The 18,931-nt window shown below is 37.1% G+C and overlaps 1 protein-coding gene across 2 annotated transcripts in view; it reads right to left on the bottom strand.

Annotated features, from left to right (window-relative positions):
- The window catches only part of BMPR2 (bone morphogenetic protein receptor type 2), a 173,131-nt gene that overhangs the window by 47,164 nt on the left and 107,036 nt on the right, over nucleotides 1-18,931 (bottom strand). For both annotated transcript variants that reach the window (XM_023733002.1, XM_023733003.1), the window contains exon 3: nucleotides 17,479-17,649. In XM_023733002.1, coding sequence (XP_023588770.1) covers nucleotides 17,479-17,649 — 171 coding nt within the window. The remainder of the gene's footprint in view (nucleotides 1-17,478; nucleotides 17,650-18,931) is intronic.

The raw sequence follows: 18,931 nt of genomic DNA, 5'->3' as shown, positions 1-18,931 counted from the left end.
AAAGGTCGAGAAGTTAGAGGGTTGACATGTTGTGGGGTTGTTAACCAATGTCATAAAACAATATGTGTACTACTGTTTCATGAGAAACTGTTCTGTAAGCCTTCACCTGAAGTACAATAAAAAGGAAACAAAAGAAAATACTCCAGGCAATGGCAGTAAAGCGGCTTAGTAGAAAGAGTTCATAAGTTTGAGTCCTACTTTAGCGACTATGAATAAGTTATGCAATTTTTTTCTGGGCCCTGACTTCTTTAGCCACAAAATAAATTGGTTATACTACGTAACTTTTAAGATCCTTCTAATTCTAAAATTCTGTATGAATCTTCTAATTTGTTGAGCCTAGCATTTTCTTTGCTTTTATTCTCAAACATACAAAATACCTTACTTTTACATTAAAATATTCATTAACCTAAAATCTGAAATTATGGATTTTTATTCATATAATAGGGAGAATCAAAAACAGCATTTTAAACGTGTTAAAAACCATACTAATGGTTAAACATTTCAAATGAAAAACTTTCCAGGATATGTCACTTGGTCTAAAAATATGAGATCCCTGAAAAACTGCCAGGAAAAATATTTTAATATGTGTATTCACATGTATATGCAATAAAAGAGGCCTTCAAGTTGAAAACTCGTAACTTTTTTGTTTCTTTTCTTTAAAAAAAAATCCTTTTTTAAATACCATATATATATGTATATACACATACATATAACATTTAAAACAGGATAATTTTATCATATATATATATGCTATAGCTGAATCCTGTTCTCCTAGCTCCAATAAAGCCTCTTCTTTCTCCCTATCAGTTTTCTCGGTTAAATACTCAGCCAAACGTAAACACTACTACGTATGCCTGTGTGCATGGCTGGGCTTGTGCAAGCAAATGCTTCCTGAATGCAGAACAGACAGCGAACTGCTGTCTGCTTCATCGGAGCCTGGGATGTTTCTGTTTACAAATCCTGGAGCCAGGCCGGGGCTACTACTGGAGGCCTGCTGTCTGCTTCCTTGCTACACTCGGCCTTTGTCTGGGTCTGTGTCAAAGAAAGAACAACATTGTTGCAAGCAGCAAAGGGAAGCTTAAATATAACACACTAGTGGCTATGCCAGCTCCTTGATTTTTTACAACTCCGTCTAGAAAGACAAGTTAGAGATTTGTGTGTGTGTTTTTTTTTTAAAAGCAATGTGTTTCATAAAATCAGAGATAAAATTTAAAGTCAAAACAATGTGATCTGAGTTAAATTAATTACTTAGCAAAATAATTCAGATTGTTAAAACATTGTTTCTGTAACTATGATACATTACGCATTTCAATGTTTTGAATATTTTTATAAGGAATAATGTTGATTTATTTAATATGTTTAGAATGACAACTATACAATAATCATAATCAAATTTATGTTTAAGTTTAATGTCCTAAAAACAAATTGAGAAGAGGCACATTTCTTTTTTTTTTAATTGGTATTTAATACTGAAGATCTACGTGTATTTTAAATTTAACTTGCTTCATTAATCATTCTGAATATATCTAGTTTGTAAGAAACAAACAACAATAACAAAAACCAGTTCATATTGTGCTAATTGGGTCAAGACAATTTATGGCTGAATTATAAAACAGTAGGAAAATGAAGGAGAGAAGGAAAGAAAAATAGTCTGAAGCTAAAAAAAAAAAGAAAATCAGGAAAGACATTGAACGTCTATCCTTTTATTTTTTTTGCTTTGTAAATACTTAGATAATTTTAATTTCTTTAAAATTTATTTAGAAAAACGTTATGATTAGGAGAGACTGAATTTCACCATTTTGTTTCTCTTATAAAGAATGAATTAAAACTAACAAATTATTAAATAAGAAGGGTAAAAACAGCATTTAAGTCAATTAAGAACTTTAGTAAATATGATTTTAAAAGGATTAACCTGCAGACTATGTTACTTTTGTTTTTACTTTATTAAAGTATAAAGAACACAACATTGGCTATATTATCAAAATATTTTTGGTATAATTCTCCTAGGTCTTAATGGCTTCTATGATATTTAAATTTTTTTATTATTTAGCTTTATACATAGATAGATGATAAAAAGTTTGGTACTCCATGCAACAACTTTTAAAAAGAATTATTTAATACTGCAAGCACTGATACCCTGTGATGATTAAGGTTGTGTATCAACTTGGCTGGGCCATGATTCTCAGTGGTTTGGCAGTCATGTAATGATGCAGTCTGGCAGTTATGTAATGATGCAGTCATCCTCCATGATGTGATTAGCCATTCAGCTGTAAGGGGAGTTTCCTCCAGGGTGTGGCCTGCATCCAGTATACATACGGACGTTCTGGCAAACCTCGCTTGCTCTGGATCCTGTATCCGGCTCATCATCAATGGACCTCCAATTCTTGGGACTTGAGCCATCGGCCTGCTGTCTTACCTGCAGATGTTGGATTTGTCATCCTCCATAGTCTGTAAGCCAGCAGCCTGCCATCTGACCTGTTGATCTTGGGTTCGTCAGCCCCTGCAGCTACATATGTCAGGAGAAGCCTCCAGCCTGACACTTGACACATGGACTTGGGACTTGTCAGCCTTACAACTGCGTGAGCTGTTTCCTTGAGATAAAGCTCTCTCTCTCTCCCTATAGAGAGAGCGCAATGGGTATATGTGTGTATATATATATATATGTGTATATATATATATATGTATGTAGATACATACATACATATATGTACACATACTTCACTGGTTTTGCTTCTCTAGAGAACCCAGCTTAAGACATACCCTAATTAAGAAAAGTCAATCTGAGCCTAAATTAACACTAGGAAAACAGAAATCTAAACAACGCAATATTCATTATTTTTTAAAAAAACAAAAACAAACAAAAATCCTCACAATACAGAATCAAAACAAAGATAGGGGTATGTCACTCAGAGATCCCTTGTCTATTTTCCTAACTGATCTACAGAGGATACACCTAAACCTAGAACTTATACTAAAGATCTTTGTTCTCAGAAAATGACCATGACATAATTTGACTATAAAAGTGAAAGTTATGCCTTCCAGTCATTTACCTACTAGACAACTAAAATACGAACTGCATTATGCAGATAACTTATAAAGAGATGGGAAGTGGAACTGACTTTCCCAAATACTTTCCGCCCTATATGATGTTCTTCTAATTATGATAGCAACAAATGCTCACTCTTATAAGGAAAACAAGAGATATGTAGAGAAAAATTACTAGCCTTTTTTCAATTAAATTCCTACTTGTCTGTTTTCTAGTTTTTTCCCTTGCTCTAGCTTTCCCATTTTGCATGATTGTTTTGTTTTTCTAAATCATTTTAATTACAAAATGTAACTCATGTATATAAATGTGTTTACAATACAAATATAAATGTACCGTTTAGTGAATTATTATGAAGTAAACACACATGTAACCACCACCCAGGCCAAGAAATAGAACACTTCTAGCACCCCAAAAGCCTGCTGCTTCCCGGTCATAACAACTTCCCTTTGCCCTAGAGATAGCCACTATCCTGACTTTTTGTGGTAATCATTTCCTGATTTTTCTTAACATAGCAACGATTGTGAGAATGGCGCAGGACTGGGCAGTGTTTCATTCTGTTGTATGTAGGGTCGTTATAAGTCAGAACCGACTTGACGGTACCTAACAACAATGCTTAGTTTTGTCTCTTTTTGGATTTCATAGAAATAAAATTTTTGTACCTTGTTTATTTTGCTCAATATGTTTTGAGTATCTATCCATGCCATTGTATGTGGCTAAAATTCATCCAGGGATGGTTTTCTATATAACAAATGCAGCTATTTTCCCTTGTAATGAGTCTTGGGACTTAGAATGACAATAAGAAGGCAACTATAGGTAATCACTAGTAAACTTAACAGAAACATTCCACAAGTGTACACATTTTGTTTTTCAGTTATATTTAGTACTTTTAAAGTATCTAATTTGTTGGCAAGAAAAAATATTACATAAAGCAGACAAATCAATAGGCTGCATATCCTCTTGCTGTTTCCAAAGCTTTAGCAGCAGAAGCATTTTCTAGCAACAACAAAGGTCAGAGTTAATAAAAGATGCACAGTGTAGACAGCAAAGCTTGGAGATACGATACAGGAACATATGCCTTAAGCATAAACTGGACCGGACTTTATGAAATTAGCACTGCTCAGAAAACCATCCTTAATCCATATCTAAAACCAGTACAATCCTTAATTCATCTTTTCCACAGTTCCCAGATTATTCCCTTACTCCCCACCCCCAAAATACCTACTGTAACTTATTTTGACAATTTTTAACAAGTGACCTTCTAAGCATGTACATCTGATCTTCCAAGAAAGGATAATAAAAGGAAGTGTCTCTATCAGATGATTATTCTAACCAAAACTGTCCATAAATATTTGCTTAGTTCCTACAAACCATACTCCTTAGATAGTTGATGGTACACAGGTAAAGTGAAAGAATATGTAGGGCAATAATGAAGCCAAGAGGAGCTTAAAAAAATTGTTGCTGGTACTTTGTCATTCTCCAACGAAGACATTCAATTTTCCCATCTCCTCTGCTCTTCTTTTTCCCAATCTCTTTCATTTTACCTTTCTTTGTCTTTTACATTCCCTTCTTTCTGCCTGTACATGTCCTTGTCCCCAAACTTGTCTCAGAGGCACCCATATGTCCTGCTTAGAAGCACTAGAGACTTTTGGGCTAATGCAGGATGTTTTATTTTTAATCCAACTCCTATCTTGGTTTTTTAAAAAACCTAAAACAAAAACAACAAAAGCCTTAGTATATTATGACCTCTCAGAACCTACCCACTTGTAGAGACCAGAAGCCCAAAATCAGTTTCACAGTGCCAAAATCAAGATGTCTGCAGGGCTGTGCTATCTCAAAGGCTCTAGATACTACAGATTCCGTTCCTACTGGCAACTTCTGGTGGCTACTGACATTCCTTAGCTTGTGGCTGCATCACTCTAATCTCTGCCTCCATGGTCACACTGCCTTCTATTCTCCTGTGTATGTAAAATTACTCTCTGTGTCTCTACTATAAAGACATTTGTGATGGCATTTAAGACCCACCTGGACACTCCAGGATAATCCTCCAACCTCAAGACCCTTAATCACATTTGCAAACAACTTTTTCTAAATAAATAACATTTAAAGGTTCCAGCCACCACTTGTCTGTCCGTGTGTCATACTGTGGCGGCTTGCATGTTGCTGTGATGATGGAACCCATGCCACCAGTATTTCAAATAACAGCAGGGTCAGTGGTAATGAAAAGTTTCAGCAGAGCCTCCAGACTGAGAAAGACTGGGAAAAAGGACCTTACAATCTACTTCTGAAAAAATAGGCCAGTGAAAACCTTATGGATAGCAGAACATTGTTTGATATAGTGCCGGAAGATGAGCCCGAGGGGTTGGAAGGCACTCAAAATACAACTGGGAAAGGGCTGCTTCCTCAGAGTAGAGTTGACCTTAAAGACGTGGATGGAGTCAAACTTTCAGGACCTTCATTTGCTGATGTGGCATGATTCAAAATAAGAAAAAATAGCTGCAAATATCCACTAATAACTGGAAAGTGGAACGTAAGAAGTATGAATCAAGGCAAATTGAAAATTCTCAAAAATAAAATGAAACGCTTAAAGATCGATATCCTAGGCATTAGTGAGCTGAAATGGACTGGTATTGGTCAGTTTGAATCGGACAATTATATGGTTTACTATGCTGGGAATGAAAAATTGAAGAGGAATGGCATCGCATTCATCGTCAAAAAGAACATTTCAAGAGCCATCCTGAAGTACAACGTTGTCAGTGATAGGATAATATCCATATGCCTATAAGGAAACCCAGTTAATACGACTATTCAAATTTATGCACCAACCACTAAGGTCAAAGATGAAGAAATTGAAGATTTTTACCAACTTCTAAAGTCTGAAATTGATCAAACATGCAATCAACATGCATTGATAATTACTGGTGATTGGGATGTGAACGCTGAAACAAAGAAGAAGGATCAGTAGTTGGAAACTACCACCTTGGTGATAGAAATGATGCTGGAGATCGCGTGACAGAATTTTGCAAGATCAATGACTTCTTCACTGAAAATACCTTTTTTCAACAAACATAAATGGTGACTATACATGTGGACCTCCCCAGATGGAATACACAGGAATCAAATCAACCACATCTGTGGAAAGAGACGATGAAAAAGCTCAATATCATCAGTCAGAACAAGGACAGGGGTCAACTGTGGAACAGATCATCAATTGCTCATATGCAAATTCAAGATGAAGCTGAAGAAAATTAAAATAAGTCCATGACAGCCAAAGTACGACCTTGAGTATAACACACCTGAATTTAGAGACCATCTCAAGAATAGATTTGACTCATTCAACACTGATGACCAAACACCAGATGAGTTGTGGGATTACATCAAAGACATTACACATGAAGAAAGCAAAAGGTCATTAAAAAGACAGAAAAAAAAAAGACCAAAACGGATGTCAGAAGAGACTCTGAAGCTGGCTCTTGAATGCTGAGAAGCTAAATCGAAGGAAGAAATGATGACGTAAAAGAGATGAACAGAAGATTTCAAAAGGCAGCTTGAGAAGACAAAGTGAAGTATTATAATGAAATGTGCAAAGACCTTGAGTTAGAAAACCAAAAGGGAAGAACATCCCCAGCACTCATCAAGCTGAATGAACTGAAGAAAAAAATTCAAGCCTCGAGTTGCAATAAAGAAGGATTCTATGGGCAAAAATTGAATGACGCAAGAAACATCAAAAGAAGATAGAACGAATACACACAGTCACTGTACCAAAAAGAGTCAGTCAACATTCAGTCATTTCAGGAGGTAGCATACGATCAAGAACCGATGGTACTAGAGGAAGATGTCCAAGCTGTATTGGAGGCACTGGCAAAAAATAAGGTTTCAGGAATTGATGGAATACTAATTGAGATGTTTCAACAAATGGTTGTAATGCTGGAAGGGCTCACTTGCCCATGCCAAGGAATTTGGAACACAGCTACCTGGCCAACTGACTGGAAGAGATCCATATATGTGCCTATTTCAAAGAAAGGTGATCCAACCAAATGCAGAAATTATTAAACAATATCATTACTATCACATGCAAATAAAATTTTGCTGAAGGTAATTCAAAAGCAGTTACAGCAGTACATGGACAGAGAACTGCTAGAAATTCAAACCGGATTCAGAAGAGGATGTGGAACGAGGGATATCATTGCTGATGTCAGATGGGTCTTGGCTGAAAGCAGAGAATACCAGAAAGATGTTTACCTGTGTTTTATTGACTATGCAAAGGCATTGGACATTTTTAATCATAACAAATTACAGATAACACTGTGAAGAATGGGAATTCCAGAACACTTAATTGTGCTCATGAGGAACCTGTACATAGACCAAGAGGCAGTTGTTTGAACAAAACAAGGGGATAATGTGTGGTTTAAAATTAGGAAAGGTGTGAATCAGGGTAGTATCCTTTCACCATACTTATTCAATCTGTATGCTGAGCAAATAATCCAAGAAGCCGGACTATATAAAGAAAAATCAGGATTGGAGGAAGACTGATTAACAACCTGCGATATGCAGATGACACAACCTTGCTTGCTGAAAGTAAAGAGGACTTGAAGCACTCACTGATGAAGATCAAACACTATAGCCTTCAGTATGGATTATACCTCAACACAAAGAAAACAAAAATCTTCACAATTGGACCAATAAGCAACATCATGATAAGTGGAAAAAATATTGAAGTTGTTAGGTACTTCATCTTACTTGGATCCACAATCAACACCCATCAAAGCAGCAGTCAAGAAATCAAATGACATGAGGGACCTCATACCACCAAGAAAGTAGCACCAGGGGCAGAGTGTGTCCTTTGGACTCAAAGAACCTGCCCTGAGAAGCTCCTAGATGAGGGAAAGATTGATGACAAGGACCACCCGCTAGAGCTGACAGAGAGAGAAAGCCTTCCCCTGGAGCTGATGCCCTGAATTTGGACCTCCAGCCTACTAGACAGTGAGAGAATAAACTTCTGTTTGTTGAAGCCATCCACTTGTGGTATTTGTTATAGCAGCACTAGATAACTAAGACTGAATTTGGTACCGGAAGTTGGGCACTGCTCTCACAGATACCTAAAATGTGGAAGCGGTTTTGAAACTGAATGGATAGAGGCTGGAAGAGTTTTAAAGTGCCTAACAGTAAAAGTCTAGATTGCCTTGAAGAGCCTGTTTGTGGAATTATGGGTATCAAAGACAATTCTAGTGAGGACTCAGAAGAAAGTGAGGAGAGCTGTTTTGCAGATGGTGAAAAGCAGCAGCAGAGAAACAGCAGCAGCAGAAGCAGGAGACCAGCATGAGATGGCACAGAAGCTGACCCATGGAACAAGAAAACTGAGTATCTTCCGGTCGAAGTTTATTGGTGGAGTGGGGTGCCTGCAGACACTTATCGGTGGAGCTAAAGAGCTTTGCAACACTTGCCTGAGCAGCACAGATGCAGGCGGAGAGTCCAAGGGACCAGGAAGCAGAAATGAATAGAAAAGGAACACAGGAAGCAGAGCTGCCTCAGTCTCAAAGGATGGAGTCGCCACTCAGATGGACTAGGAAAATGGAGCCATCCAAAGCTGAGGGAGCAGAGCTGCCATTCCAGTGAGCCTGGAAGGCAGAGCTGAAGCCCAGGGTCGAAGGGCCTCCTCCCAAAATCAGGAGAGTGTGGCCAACACTCAGAGTCTGGAGGGCAGGGCCATTGCCTAAATGGTCTCAGAGAACAGAGGATTATTTTCAAGCCTTGAGGGCTAATGTAATGTGTTTTGCTGACTAGCTTGGTGCCTGTTATCCCTTCTTTGCCTCCAATTTCTCCTATTTGTAATGGAAATGTCTACCTTTCCATTATGGTGCCTGTTCCACCATTGTACTTTGGAAGCAGCAGATGAAGAGGAATTTTTGGATTTGGGACTTAGATTTGATTTAAGACATTTGCTATGATATGATAGGGTGAGATATGATTTAAGACTTTTGCTATGATATTATAGGGTGAATGTGCTTTACATGTGGCAAGGACATGACCTTGGGGGGCTAAAAGGTGGAAGTTATGAAATGTGTCCTCCAAAAATGTGTATCAACTTGGCTAGGTCATGATTCACAGTATTGTGTGACTCTCCCCCATTTTATCATCTGATGTGATTTTCCTGTGTGTTGTAAATCCTACCTCTATGGTGTTAACAAGGCAGGATTAGAGGCAGTTATGTTAATAAGGCAAGACTCAATCTGCAAGATTAGGTTGTGTCTGAAGTCAAACTCTTTTGAGATATAAAAAAGAGAAGCAAGCAGAGAGACAAGGAGACCTCATACTACCAAGAAATAAGAGCCAGGAGTAAGCGCATCCTTTGGACCTGGAGTCCCTGAGCTGAGAAGCTCCTAGACCAGGGGAAGATTGATGACGAAGACCCTTCCCTAGACAGAGAGAGAGAAAGACCTCCCCTGGAGATGGCACCCTTAATTTGGACTTCTAGCCTCCTAGACTGTGAGAGAATAAACTTCTCTTTGTTAAAGCCATCCACTTGTGGTATTTCTGTTACAGCAGCACTAGATAACTAAGACAGTGACTTTTTTGGACAGAGTAGAACTGCCCTGTAGGGTTTCCAAGGAGCAGCTAGTGGATTCAAACTGCTGACCTTTCGATCAGTAGCCAGTGGTTAAGAGCTTGGCTGGTAACCAAAAAGTCAGAAGTTCAAATGCACCGGCTGTTCCTTGGAAACTCTATGGAGCAGTTCTACTGTGTCCTAAACGGTCACTATGAGTTGGAATTGACTTGATGGCAACAGGTATTACACACACTAGGAACACTATAATAAAAAAGACAGACAATAACAAGTACTGGCGAGGACGTGGGAAAATTGAAATCCTCAATATATTGCTGGTGGGAATGTAAAATGGCGTAGCCACTGTGGAAAATAGTTAGGCAGTTCTCCTCAAAAATTAAATATAGAATTATCATATGAACCAGGAACTCACTCCTAGGTATATGCCCAAGAAAAGTGAAAACATATGTCCACACAAAAACTTGTACACAAATGTTTATAACACCATCGTTCATAATAGCCCCAAATTAAAAACAACCCAAATGTTCATAAACTGATAATGGATTAAAAAAAAATGCGTTATACCCACAGAATAGAATATTATTCCGTCATAAAAAGAAATGAAGTACAAATACATGCTACAACAAGGATGAACCTTAAAAACATTACACTAAGTGAAAAAAAGTCAGACACAAAAGAACACGTGTCAAGTGATTCCGTTTATATGAAATGTTCATCCAAAATAGGCAAATTCATACGGCAGAAAGTAGATCACTGGTTGCTAGGGCCTAGGAAAGGAGCCCTAGTGGCACAGTGGTTAAAGCAGTCGGCTGCTAACTGAAAAGTCGGCATTTTGAACCCACTAGCTGCTCCATGGGAGAAAGATGTGGCAATCTGCTTCCGTAAAGATTTACAGGCTTGGAAACCCTATGGGGCAAGATAATATAAGTCAGAATCTACTCAAAGGCAATGGGTTATTTTAATGGTTTAGGGGCTGGGAGGAGGGGACTCGAGTGACTGCTAATGGGTTTGGGATTTCTTTTTGGAGTAACAAAAAATGTTCTGGAATTGAAGACAGTTGTGATGATTGTACAACTCTGGGAATATGCCACAAACTACTGAATTGCACACTTTGAAAGATGAATGTTACCATATGTGAACTACATCTCAATAAGCTTTTTTATTTTTCTTAAGGACACAGAATCAGCTTAAAGGAGCTCTTCTAGCCAAATTCAGGGTTATTTTAGCATTAAAATAAAAATCGACAAATCCATAGTAACACTAAAAAAAGGAGAAGAAAATACAACTGTTCTTTTTATTTTTAACACAAGTTAGAAGGAATGACAGAATTAGGAAATCACCAATTTTACAAGCCCTAATATAATAATTGAATTCAGACAAGGATTAATCAATGAACACTAAAACCATTAGGTGAAAAGTTTGTTGAAAAAAAAAAAACATTTGCAGGGTGCCAAAGTATCTACTCACAGATCATTTACTAATTGCAAAAGTGAAAATGTACCTTTCCAATGGAGAGATTTGACTGTTGCCACCTTAACTGATGTTATGTGCCTCTTGACATGATACAATATAAATTATGCAACACTTTTTTTGTTGGTGTGTGCCATCTAGTCAATTCCTACCATAGCGACCCTATAGACAGAGTAGAACTGCTCCATAGGGTTTCCTACGCTGTAATTTTTACAGAAGGAGATCACCAGGTCTTTCTCCTGTGAAGCCACTGGTGGGTTTGAACTGCCAACCTTTCGGTTAGCACCCAAGTGCTTTAATCATTGCACCACCAGGGCTCCTTTATCCATAAAGTATTCTTGCCAAAAGTGTCTAACTCAAACGAAATCAAGACTCTAGACCTAACTTCCATTTTAGGAATTTCAAGGGATTAAAAACACCACAAGAAAACCATTCGGCAAACCTAGAATGTAGGGCCAACTGGTCTAGACGCTCTAAAAGTCAGTGTCATGAATTAAAAAAGGGGAGATGAGGGGGAGACTGTCCTAGATTAAAAGAAACTAAAGAAGCATAACAGTCAAATGTAACGTGTGAACCCCGACTGGGTCCTGGTTTGGGAAAAAAAAACATTCATTAAAGTCATTTGGGGAAATCTGAGCTTACACTGTGTATTAGCTGATATTATGGAATTATTATTAATTTTATTGGATTTGAGAATGGAATGTGTCTTGTATTTCTAAGAGATGCATGTGATATTTGCAGCTTACTTTCAAATGGTTTAGCAACAGCAGCAACAACAACAAAAATATGTATATAAAAAGAGAGAGCAAATTTGGAAAATGTTAACAATTTTTGAATCTACATGGAAATATAAAAATACATTAACAGTAATATTCTTTGCACTTTCCTATATATTCAGAAATTTTAAAAAAGGAATAAAAAAGAAGCAATTGTGAAGCCCTGGTGGCGAAGTGATTAAGAGCTCAAGCTGCTAACCAAAAGGTCCGCAGTTTGAATCCACCAGCCGCTCCTTGGAAACCCTATGCAGCAGTTCTACCCTGTCCTATAAGGTCGCTATGAGTTGGAATCGACTACACAGCACACAACAACAAACAACAACAGTATCAAACAGAAGAAGGTCAAAAAACTCTAAGTGAAAAAGAAAACAACACTGAAAAGTAGAGGGTAAGAATAAAAGCTACCAAAAGTTAAAACGCAGAATCGCTTTTTATTGTGCATCTCCATCTCAAGCATTGTGTTTATTTAACTATTTTGTATTATTTATTGCTGTATAACAAACTACCTTAAAACTCAATGGCTTAAAGCAACACACATTTATTATCTCACAGTTTCTCTGAGTCAGGAATCCAGGCACTGCTGAGTGCTGTACTTCAGGATCTCTAACAAGGCTGCAATCAGGGTGTGGGCCCGTGCCATAGTCATCTCAAGGTTCAACTGGGTGAGTATCTACTTCTGAGCTCATTCAGTGATTGTCGGTAGGATTCAGTTCCTCCCAGATTGTTAAGACTGAGAGCTTCAGTTCCTTGCCAGGTGAACTTCTTCATCACAGCAAGCGCACAAGAAGAGTCAGAGAGAGTATACCAGCAAGACGGAAGTCATAGTCTTTTTTTAACCTAATCAGGGAAGTGATGTCTTATCACATTATGGATTGAACTGTGCCCCCCCCAAAATATGTACTGTAAATCTTAACCTCTATGCCTGTGGTTATAACCCCATTTGGGAATGGGCTGTCTTTGTTATATTAATCAGACAGGATTAGTGTAGGGTGTGTTGAGTCAATCTCTTTTGAGATAGAAAAGATTAAACACTACCACCACAGACTGCTCTGACAGGGATCACAATAGAGGGTCCCAGACAGAGCTGGAGAAAAATGTAGAGCAAGATTCCAACTCACAAAAAAAGAAGAGACTTACTGGTCTGACAGAGACTGGAGAAACCCCTGAAGTATGGCCCTGGACACCCTTTTAACTCAGTACTGAAGTCACTCCTGAGGTTCACCCTTCAGCCAAAGATTAGACAGGCCCATAAAACAAAATGAGACTAAATGGGCACACCAGCTCAGGGGCAACGATAAGAAGGCAAGAGGAGACAGGAAAGCTTGTAATGGGGAACCCAAGGTCGAGAGGGGGAGAGTGCTGACATGTCATGGGGTTGGCAACCAATGTCACAAAACAGTATATGTATTAATTGTTTAATGAGAAACTAGTTTGCTCTGTAAACTTTCACCTAAAGTACAACAGAAAAAAAAAAAGATAATAAAAAAAAAGAGAGAGAGATTAAACAAACAAGTGAAAGAAGCAGAGATGGGCAAGAGAGATGCCAAGCCACATGAAGACTGGCCAGGAGCAGAAGCTAAGAAGACACATGCACCTTCTTCCAGAGATGAAAGTGAGAGAAAACCTTCCCCTACAGCCACCTGAATTCACCTTGAATTCTGACTTCTAACCTTCCAAACTGTGAAAAAATAAATTTCTGTTTGTGAAAGCCACCCACTTGTGGTGTTTCTGTTATAGCAGCACTAGATAACAAAGATACATCACTTTTGCCATATGTGGTTAGTTAGCAGCAAGTCACTAGGTCCATTCCATACTCAGGGGGAAGGGATTACACAGGTTGGGAATACCAGGAGATGGGGATTACTGGCAGCCATGTCAAATGCTGCCTATCACTATCTGTCTATCGACATACCTACCTACCTACTTAATTCATTGCTAAAAACCTTTTAAATTAAACACTTGAGAAAAATAAAGCAAGATATCCATTGCGTCAGAAATAACTTCTTATAGCTCTTTTTTTTCCTGAATATAAAAGATGCAGAAAATATTCTCTTTGTTCTGTTTCTTAACTAGTAGGACACAGGAAACTGAGTAAGTTTCAAAGGAAACTCAGTAACAATCCTTCCTTCAAATAAAAAAAAGATCACAAAATATAGGCTCTCATATATAGTAAAAATCAGCAGAAAATTATCCTTCTGATAAAAGGAGAATTAAATTAAGAAACATGTTTAAGAGTTGATTTCTAAAAGACTTAAGGACAGTCTCTCCTAATAATAAAATGTTGGCTTTCTTTTTTAATTTGGTGTGAGATACAGACATTTGTTGCCAGACAGTGAAATTAGAATTTCTAATCTTACTAACACAGCATAAATTAGAATGTGATTTCTCAAACCTGGCTTTAGATGCAATTCAATCTTTGTTTCTCATCTGATCCAACAAACAACTTAATGAATAATGTAAATGAAAGAAAATAAAAGTATTCCACATTTTTATTCTGACTCTCACCCAAGAACCTCAAGCACTGAATAGAATGGAGTACATTTATTTAATAAAAATAAAAGAAAAACACACATTTTTGCCTGCTTTTGTAGTGACTTAATTATCTTGTTTAATTTATAATTAGGAAGATTAATTATACCAATTCCAGAAATCTTATCAAGAAATTGTTCTAACGTAAGAGTCTAAAGCTTGCAATAAGTATATACTTCTTAGAAACAGAGAATTTACAAACACAATAAGGATGAATTAAAAGTATATGTAGGTAAAAGGATACTATAGAAATAAGTTCATTAACTTAAAATAAAGACTGCTTTTCTGCTTAAACAGAGTAGGTACTGCAAATACTCTCCTGGTTGGAAGAGATGTCAGCATTATCTAGTTCACCTTCCTCAAGTGTCAGACTTCTGGTTTGAGGTAGTACGTGGACCATATTAGCAAAAGTTAGTTTTCTTTCTTCTGTCTGACTATTCAAGGAGAAAGTCTCAATTTGGTGATAGTTATCTTTATTACTTCTCAAACATTTACTATTCTCTTTTAACACGGAGAATGCAAGCTGCAGGTTTCAGATATTTTGGCAAGCAATAATATCAAGCTAGTTAACAATATGGTTTTGTTTTCATCATACTTACCTTTAAAGTTAATTTCTATTCATGATACTAGCTTTCCTTCTACAGTTGTGATGAGAAGTTTTCTTTTAAAATACTTAAAATATTTTTAAAAAATAAGATGATTTAAAGAAAATATTAAATAATAAAATAATGTGTCATGTGAATATAGAAAACATTTTGTAATACTTGGTGGTACACAGATATAGTGAAAATCCTGAAGGGGTCCTTGAACTGTGGGAAATGTGATCAAGTATTTTTTAAAAAAACTTTCTTCTCTGCCCCCTCCACGAGCGAGCGAGCGAGTGAGTGAGCATGCAAGTGAGCAAGCAAGCAAGCACAAAAATGTCCCCTGAGGCAGTAGAAAGAGTGAAGCTTAATGACACATAACTCTGGAGCCAGAATACCTGGGTTTGAATCCTGGCTCTATCAATTAACTGCATGACTTTGGTAAAATTACTTTACGTTTATTTGTGTCGCAGTAATCTCAGCGTAAACTAGAAATACAACAGTAACTATCTCGTAGTGTTTTTGTAAGGGTTAGATGTAAAGGTTAAGTGCATACAGACCACTCAGAACAGTGTCTGGCACATAATGAGTACTCAAAAATGTTATTTAGCTAGTTTAGATATCACCATATATTTAATGCCTAGATTCTCTTTATACTTTTACTGAAGGGAGGCTGCACAGTCTAATATCTCTATAACCCTGATAAAGTGAATTAAAATTTCACTAACAGATTTATCTCATCTAGAATAAGATTCTCTAAGAATGCCGGCGTAGGGGTTAAGAGCTCAGCTGCTAACCAAAAGGTCAGCAGTTCAAATCCACCAGCCACTCCTTGGAAACTCTATGGGGCAGTTCCACTCTGTCCTACAGGGTTGCTATGAGTCAGAACTGGATCGACAGCACCTAACAACAATAACAACAACAAGAATCTTCAGTTTAATGCAAATATTTTTGGGAATCAAGGCACATTAAATTATTATCCATCACTAATGTCTTAAGCCTAGAGGGAAATAGAACTAAGAACAGGATATGTTAATGGAGGAAGGAAGGGTAGTGCCTGGAGAAGTTCACATGTCAGATAGGGACACTGAGCACAATAGAGAAACGGTTTCCTTAAAAAAAAAAAAGGCCTCAGAAAATAATATCTCAAGGAAAGAAAAGTACCTCATCTTCCTTAATACCACAATTTTGTCTAGAGCCAGGTCTACTTATAATTATGTACTGAACATGTACAGAACTACTGCCCAATATTTCTTAAGGTTCTCATATAATGAAAGCAGTCTATGATTCCTATCCCCTTAAAGAGAGAAAAATAACTCTGAAGATCACAGACTCATCAGAAGAGAAAATCCTTGAACAAATTGAGCTACAAAGGCATAGGATGTGAGTTATAAAGCCATAAATCTCTTTAGCCAGTTTTGTCTTGGAGAATTATCTGATAATGTTCTCTTGGTTGAGCACATGCTATAGGCCTCTGATGGTAGCCTCAGACCTGAATTACTAGGGCTTACAGCAAATGAGATGACGTGAATTTATAAATATCGAAAGTTCTTTTTGTTTTCCTTCTTTCTTTTTTTTAATGGTAATAAATCTTCCTCATAGGAAGAACATACCATATAAACCATACTTTAAGCCCTAGTTGCTGAGGTTGGGGAAAACAAAGGTTTATTTCTGATGACTCAGAGCTAGTGTCCTTACTGTGGCCAGAAATCATCGGTGATCTATAGCATAAATAGAATTTTAATTTTTATGGCATACAACAATGCCCATATATCCATTCCAACATTAATAATTAACTGCTATGTTATTTAATTACTTTTAAAAAGACATTTCATTATGTCTCAACAAAAGCATCAGGAGACTTCCCATTCTGCTAAACTTGTTAAGAAACAGCCTAAACAAACAGAGGGAATGCATTGTCTGCAGGGATTTCATTTATTTGTGCCCTATCTGATTGTTTCAAGAAGTTACGTTAAGATTGTTTTATAAAAATGTACAAAATTTTTAATTAAAAAAAAAAAAGACTAGAGGTGAATGGAGTAACCTTTGTCTACCTCCCTAAATCTAGGTCAAATTAATCCTTGAATGATTAAACTGTGAGAGTCTGTGGCCCAGTACCGTTACAGATATTCATTTACGGTCATGTGGTTGGTCTATCAGATTTTCCCTAATTTTATAGGGGGCCCAAGATATGGACACTTGATATTTAGTGCCTGCCAACATAATGACTGGGGAAAAGTTAAAGGAAGGTAAGTTACAAGTCGAAACTGCTAAAGAAAGACAACTACTTCAATGACTGTTCCTCCTGAGTACCATGGCTACTCATTAGGACAGGAGGATTTATTTCTGACTGAGGTACATCTCTTTTGGATTTCAGATGTTTGTAGATGTAGTGCTATGATGGTGAGACCCTCTCTCTCTCTCTCTCTCACTCTGGCAATGCTGAATATTGTTATATTTTTCAAATCTTTGGAAAAAGGAATTATAAAATATATAAGTTACTTTACTTACTGAGTGGTGTTGTGTCAGGAGGTGGAAAATTCTCAGTAAAGTTGACATTACATAAGTCTGTGCTACAGCAGCAGAAACGGTATGTTCCATTCTGAATTGAGGGAGGGGTGGTGGTTACTACACATTCTTCATAGTGACATTCTTGGGGATCTCCAATGTGAGACCAACATCCTACAAATCAATATTAATGTAAAGAAGTTAGGAGACAATATGACAAACAAAACCAAAAGGAAAACAACATCTAAGAAATATTTTCAATAAATGTGAATAGTGAGTATACCTAAGCTATGCATACTCTTGCAAATCAATAGGCACACTTTTAAGAAACAGAAAAATGGAAAAATACACAAGCATTCACACACACACACAAGCCATTAATGAAATGTTTAAGTTCATTATTAATCTAAGAAATACAAATTAAAGCAACAGTAAGATCTCATTTTTGTCTGTACCTATTAAATTGTTCAAGGTTTAAAAAATAATAACACAACCATAACAAGGATTCAGTAACACAGATATTCTCATACAGTGCTGGAAGAAATATAAATTATATATAAGCATTTCTAGAAAGCCAAACAGCAGTTTTTATGAAGAGCCTTAAAGATAATTCTACTTTGAGGAATCTATTTCAAAGACATAATCAGATATAATCAAAGACTTACGTTCAGAGAATGAAGAACACCAAAAACACAAGGAAAATATTAGCCCAAGAGACAAATGGGCCATATAAACCATAGACTCCATCAGCCTGAGACCAAAAGAACTAGATGGTGCCCGACTACCACTAATGACTGCCCTGACAGGGAACACAACAGAGAGTCCCTGACGGAGCAGGAGAAAAGTAGGGTGTAGAACTCAAAATCTAGTAAAAAGACCAGACTTAGTGGGCTGACTGAGACTAGAGGAAACCCAGAACACATCGCCCCTGGATTCTCTGTTAACCCAGAACTAAAACCATTCCTGAAGCCAACTCTTCAGACAAAGATTAGACGGGACTATAAAACATAAAATAATACTTGTGAAGAGTGTGCTTCTTAGTTCAAGTAGAAACACGAGATTAAGTGGGCAGCTCCTATCCGGAGGCAGGACAAGAAGGCAGAAAGGGATAGGAGCTGGTTGAATGGACACGGGAAACCTGGGGTGGAAAGGGGGAGTGTGCTGTCACATTATAGGGATTGCAACTAGGGTCATATAACAATATGAGTATAAATATTTGTATAAGAAACTAACTTCAGCTGTAAACTTTCATCTAAAGCACAATAAAAAATAAAAAATAAACATTTATGTTCAAAGATGTTCAATGCAGCATTATTATAGCGAATAACTTAAAAATAATACAATGTCCAACAACAAAGTATAAGTAAACTGCATTACATGTCTACAATGAAATTTTGTGCAGAGATTAAAAATGTTTTCAGTAAATATTTAAAGACATGGGAAAATACTCATGATA

This window comes from Trichechus manatus, unplaced genomic scaffold (genome assembly GCF_000243295.1).
Source record: "Trichechus manatus latirostris isolate Lorelei unplaced genomic scaffold, TriManLat1.0 scaffold00056, whole genome shotgun sequence".
Lineage (NCBI taxonomy): Eukaryota > Metazoa > Chordata > Mammalia > Sirenia > Trichechidae > Trichechus > Trichechus manatus.
Note: the sequence above shows the minus strand (reverse complement) of the source record. Positions and strands in the feature narration are given on the sequence as shown.